At 35.9% G+C, this 6,611-nt stretch overlaps 1 protein-coding gene across 1 annotated transcript; it reads left to right on the forward strand.

Moving 5' to 3' along the window:
• The first annotated feature begins 108 nt into the window (after positions 1–108).
• Positions 109–993, forward strand: LOC135156091 (dentin sialophosphoprotein-like). The gene has a single exon (XM_064107225.1). It carries the CDS (start codon positions 109–111, stop codon positions 991–993), a length of 885 nt encoding a protein of 294 aa, XP_063963295.1.
• Positions 994–6,611: the final 5,618 nt, after the last annotated feature.

Raw genomic sequence — 6,611 nt, forward strand, 5'->3', positions numbered from 1 at the left:
TAATTACAAGGTAACATAATCATTACATTTCCCTTTGCGACTTTTTTATATATCACGTTTTTCCTATAAATTTCCTTTCTAGACTGCATCCAGGAGACGGCATCTACCATGGGTTTTAAGGCCACACCTCTCGTGACCATTCTGATTCTTACAGTGGTATCAGCTCGTTTGATCAAGAATCATGCCGAAAGCGTTTCCAAATCAGACAGCCGGGGAGACGGAAGAAGATGGAATAAAGTTCTGAATCCTATTCAACTTTGGGTAGACAAGGACAAGCGTGAAGTTGTCCCAGACGTGGCGATCACTGGCACAGCGAAAGCCGTACCGGACGCCGATGTGACCATCCAAAGCCATAGCGACCACGGTGAGGAAGATTATCCGCCATTTCCTGACGGCGATGATATCGACACAAGTAATGAGAGAAACGGGGTCGATACGACCAGTCGGTCAATGGAGAGCGATAATGATCGCGACACTGACGATCACTCGAAGGACACGAGAGACAAGAGCGATGACGATAGCGACTCGTCGGAGAGCAGCGCCGAGAGCGATTCGGGAAGTCGTCAGAGCCGAAAGGTAAGCAAGGAAAGCGGCAACGACAGTCGACTGAAGCGAGGCGCAGCATACCGTGAGAACCATGAGAGCAGTCATTCTGGAGTTTCTGAAAGCGATAGCAACAGCAGGCAGATGTTTAGGAGGCAGGCGGATGACGTCAGCAACGAAGAAGACGATGATTCTAACAGTAGACTTAAAAGAAGCACCAGCAATGAACAGGACAACAGCGCCGACAGCAGATATAGAAGAAATGCGATCGATGTCAGCCGCTCTAACAGCGGACAGGTGAGCAGTGCTGACGATGATAGCGCCGATAGCCGTCAGAAAAAGGAGATCCACGAGAGCGGTGATGACGACGAAGAGGACAATTCGGATGAACAAACACAAAGAGACAATGCAAGACCCGTCGAGCCACCTACCATAGGCGCTCAACCGTGATAAACATAAATCGCATTTTAAAATTAGATTGTAGGCCTCTATAGCATGTCGGTATGATATTTAAATTTGCATGAATGTATAAAGAATTAAGCCATATGAAACTTCAAAACGTCGAATGTACAGGAAATACATATACCAATTAAAATTGAAATCACAAACACGATGGATTTGAAATGTGTCCACGGGAAAACGGAAGAGATGGAATTTGACGATCGATAAGCGTTGTGTAAGGGACATATTGGTATAAACCCTGGGGGTTTAAATTATTATCTTTGATTATCAGTATATTATCATTGTTATTATTATTCTAAATTATTATTATAATTATTATTACCACTATTATAACCATCATCATCAATATCACGATGATGGTCATAATTATTTTCACTATTATGAATATACTTATTTACATTATTATGACACATATCAATATCGTTACTTTAGTCATTAAAGACCATATAATTTCTCAAGGAAGGTATATTTTGTCCATCACAAATGAACTATGTCTGGCTGTCTGCCATCTATAAATTTCTGACTCCTTTGTAATTTGGTTCTTCTCATTTTCAGAATCATGGCAGACCCTTTAAACAGTCACAAATAAAAAAAATAGGCTTATATAAAGTGATTACTTTATACAATTTTGATTATTTTTTGTCAAAAGGATATGTTAAACATATCAATAAGGGGTTTTAATGTTGAAAAGTGTTCTACATTTTTATCGAATGCTTCTAAAAGACAACTTAAAGAGTAAGCATATAATCATATCCATTATCTCTTATTCTCGTTAACACAAGATTCCATGTTGATATAATTTTCAACCCCCAAAAAAAGGTTAATGAATAGTACTATTTATGTTAACATTATTATTACTATTATCATTATTATTATTACATTTTCTTTTATTCTTTTTAGTATTATTATCATTATTACTATTATTGTATTATTATGATTATTACTATTATTATGTACATTTATCATCATTGTATTATTTGAATTAATACAAATGTTGATTACAAAAATATTATTGTTAATGAAATAGATCCAACTGAAGAATAGAGAAAAGAACATGGAAAGTATTATCAGAAAATAATCATATAATACTTTCAGTTTGTTTCAGTGGACTAGGGAATATGTGTATCTAATAAAGATGCAGATATGTCTCCATCCAAAAATTGCATTTAAAAGGCAACTAATGTTCAGTCGCAGACCTGCTGCAGTGCTCTAATAGACTGAATCTAAGATGGACTGAAATAAAAGAATCTTGATACATTTAAAGTTTGATAAAGCAGTCAAAAATACATGGTGAAGTTTGGTATAAATCATGCAAGCCATTTGATCTCTAGAGAAAAACTGAAACATTTCGAGGTTATTGATGATTGATCCATTTATTCCTTAAAGGAGAATGAAACCCTTGAAACCGGCTGAATTCATATCAAAGAGAAAAATCAAAGGAACACATTGTTGAAAGTTTGAGGAAGATTGAATGAATAATAAGAAAGTTATGAGCATTTGAATATTGAGATCACTAGTGCCATGTAGATCCTCCCATCGGCAATGCGACCAAGATCTGTGATATCACACACGTACAACTCCCTCATTACTTTAGTACTTATTCCACTTATATTCTCACTTTTATAGAGTTTATCACAAGGTGAGGTGTTCTCTTTATGAGATGACAAGTACAGAGGTTTCACAACATTATATCATTGATGAATCGTTTGTCATATGATTAGAATGAGCAAAAAGAAATGTTTTGGGGTATATTTTCAGTGTTCAATTGGGAGAGTTGTACGTGTGTGACATCACAGATCTTGGTCGCATTGCCAATGGGAGGATCTACATGGCACTAGTGATCTCAATATTCAAATGCTCATAACTTTCTTATTATTCATTCAATCTTCCTCAAACTTTCAACAATGTGTTCCTTTGATTTTTCTCTTTGATATGGATTCAGCTGGTTTCAAGGGTTTCATTCTCCTTTAACAACGTATTTGTGGCATGACTTGGAAAGAGTAGAGTTGAAAAAAGTTTTATCTATCGATTGGGTTTAACATTGTATAATAATACATATATATGATCAACATATTGCATTCTGGGAAAGAAAGCAGGAAGTGTGAGAGCACCTCAGGGTACTGCTGATCTATTTGGGTATATAGCATATGATATTTCAAGTCAACCCCCTTCCCCCCAAAAAAAGTTGACTCGTATAAATATAGAAAAATCAAACCAGCATAACACAGAAAATTTCATCAAAATCGGAAGTAAAATTGTAAAGTTACATTTTGATGCTTTGCTGATTTTTGTTTCATCACAAAAAGCCTAAAGCACATCTTGGCAATATGAAAAAATTAGGGGGTAGATGATGTCATACACTGTTTCTCATCTTTTGTAAAGAGGTTTTTTTCATATGAAAAACCAAATGTATTTTAGTGTTTTCCTCCAATAATGCAAAATTTGGCTTAAATCGCTTATCTTTTGGAAAGAATTTTTCATATGAATTATAAAATGAATTTCAATTGGTTCCCCCACTAATGCAAAGTTTGGATTTATACTTTATTCATTGAATATAGAATTTATTATAATTTGTTATTAAATGAAGAGCTTCTTTATAAATACACTGAAATATTTGATGTACCATAAATTGATATCAATATTGATGATGATGAAAAACAGTGTGTGTGTGTGTGACCATGGAGTAATGAGACTGATTATAGTGATATCATTTGCACATTAGGGGAACTATGGTTTTCCCACGTTACATCTGATCTGGATGACATTTTTCCACGTTATATTCACTTTTCCTTCCATTTATTCAAATCTACTTGTTCTTTGTGTGGATATTAATATATTTCTCCATGAAAGGTTGGAGTGGGACTTTGGAATGCCTCATCTTCCCCTGCCAAGACGAACAGTGTCACATATATAGTGGAATTGATGAGATGTGATTCACAGTGTGAAGAAATGTTACATTGTGGACACCTTCACAGTGTGGATGTTCATAGGAGTGTTCACACAGTGAACTATGTGAAATGATATTCACACTGTCCAAATCCTCAAAATTTAAACGTGTGCAGAAAATTTCACATTGTGGACAGATTAACAGTGCAATGTTCACACAGTGAAAATTCTCAAAATTTAACAGTGTGCAGAAAATTTCACACTGTGGACAGCTTAACAGTGCAAAGTTCACAGGAGTGTTCACACAGTGACAATTCTCAAAATTTAATAGTGTGCATAGATGTTTACATTGTGGACAGCTTAACAGTGCAAAGTTCACAGGAGCGTTCACGCAGTGAAAATTCTCAAAATTTAACAGTGTGCAACAAAATTCCACATTGTGCACAGCTTAACAGTGCAAAGTTCACAGGAATGTTCACACAGTGAAAATTCTCAAAATTTAACAGTGTGCAAAAAATTTCACATTGTGGACAGCTTAAAAGTGCAAAGTTCACAGGAATGTTCACACAGTGAAAATTCTCAAAATTTAACAGTGTGCAAAAAATTTCACATTGTGGACAGCTTAAAAGTGCAAAGTTCACAGGAGTGTTCACACAGTGAAAATTCTCAAAATTTAAAAGTGTGCAGAAATTTTTACATTGTGGACAGCTTAACAGTGCAAAGTTCACAGGAATGTTCACACATTGAAAATTGTCAAAATTTAACACTGTGCAAAAAAATTCCACATTGTGGACAGCTTATAGAAGTGCAAAGTTCACAGGAGTGTTCACACAGTGAAAATCCTCAAATTTAACAGTGTGCAGAAAAAAATTCACACTGTGGACAGCTTAACAGTGCGATGTTCAAAGGAGTGTTCACACAGTGAAATTGCTCAAAATTTAACAGTTTGCAGAAAATTTCACACTGTGGATGCCTTTAGAGTGTGGCTGTTCACAGGAGTGTTCACACAGCGGACCCTGTGAAAATACTATTCACACTGTTAAAATGCTTTAAAAATGAAATGGCGTAAGAGAAATTTCAGACTGTGGACACCTCTACAGTGTGAATGTTTAGTGTGTTCACACAGTGAACTACTACTAGTATATGAAGATGTGATTCACACTGTTAAAATTATCATATTTAATGCGTGTGAAGGTAATTTCAAATTTTGTTCCACACTATACACACTATAGAAAATTTATAAAAAGGAACTCCAGTAAGAGCGTCTTGACATTGGGCAAATTATGTAAAACATTTCTGCTCATCTTTTTTTCATGAAGAAATGTGTGTGCACTGGAAGCTTATATTTGTTAACTCATGCAAGACACCATTATTTGATTTTTCTTTTGTTTACGCACCGCTCCCTTGTTTACAGAACAAATAATGAATAGAGTTTCTCAACAGCTTGTTATTGCATGATGGAAAATGAATAAAGGAACTATTCCAATTGTCAACCATTTAATGTCCTTGTACATCTTTATTCTTTGTGTTGGTATTCATGACAATCACACAAGGTATCATTTCTTAAGTTGGTCAATTTCTGGGCTATGGCAGGTGGGGGGGGGGGGGGGGGGTGAGACATCCAGCACCCAACTGAAAAGTTTGTCATCAATTTTCCCAGGGGGGGGGGGGCCACTTACATTGACGAGTAGATACCATGCGCGACCAATAAACATGTCTTTTTCAATATAGGGCATGTTACATACGTAACGTGATAAGGGTGTCAAAAACACTAATATAATGAAAAAAGGGTATCTAATTCGCTAGGAAAGCTACGTGTTTAGGGTCAAATTTGCGAGGGTATAAAAAACTAAAATGATTTATAAAGGATGTACTTTTTGCCCCAACAGTCAACACCGGAGTCAACGTGTTTAGAGTATGATTTGCGCGAGGTGTGGGAGGTGGGGCCGTACAAAACCCAGTGATATATCGACCGACGTCTGTGACATAACAATCAAAATATCGCTGTAGATCTACTTGTTTAGGGTTCAATTCAGGAAATAATTGAAGAGTATCGTTCTGTTTCCAATACTTGTTAAGGGTAGGGTTTCACACGCCAACACTTGTTATGGGGTGCATTTTCAGAATATGGAAAACACTTGTTTTTCGAGACCCCATGGTCGCGCATGGTATCTACTCGTCAATGGAAGTGGCCCCCCCCCCACACTGGAATTTTCCAAAATAATGTTCTGCAACAATCATGTAAATACATGCATTATAGCCGACTTTTTTTGCTCTAAATGACTATAGGGCGAAACATTCTAATGTTTCAGAGATATCAAACACTCTCTATTTCTGTCGTATTCTATTATACGAAATAATCTTTTTTTAATTTCCTATGATACAGAAGCTCTTCATTTAATAATGCAGTACTTAATTCGTGATAAAATATGACCATAGAATAGTCAAATTAGTTTTATACCATATGATATGATGGGCTGTTTCTCACTCCGCATTTCATGTAATAAATAAAAATGTGACATCATTCAAGGACGGTCCAGTCATACAGGAGATGTTTCACAAAGATTTAAATCTGATTTCAAATCATGTTTAAGAAGCAACATGCACATGATATTCAATGCGTAACTCAATAATAGACATGCATTAGTAAGTGTCTACTGACCATGATCTGACTTGACAAGGTACTATCTTCTTAATCAGAGCAAATTTAAACAAAATGA

Source organism: Lytechinus pictus, chromosome 12, assembly GCF_037042905.1.
Source record: "Lytechinus pictus isolate F3 Inbred chromosome 12, Lp3.0, whole genome shotgun sequence".
NCBI classification, from domain to species: Eukaryota; Metazoa; Echinodermata; class Echinoidea; order Temnopleuroida; family Toxopneustidae; genus Lytechinus; species Lytechinus pictus.

Excerpts from the sequence above, each read along its gene's own strand:
- LOC135156091 (XM_064107225.1), top strand. The coding sequence starts at position 109 with ATGGGTTTTAAGGCCACACCTCTCGTGACCATTCTGATTCTTACAGTG.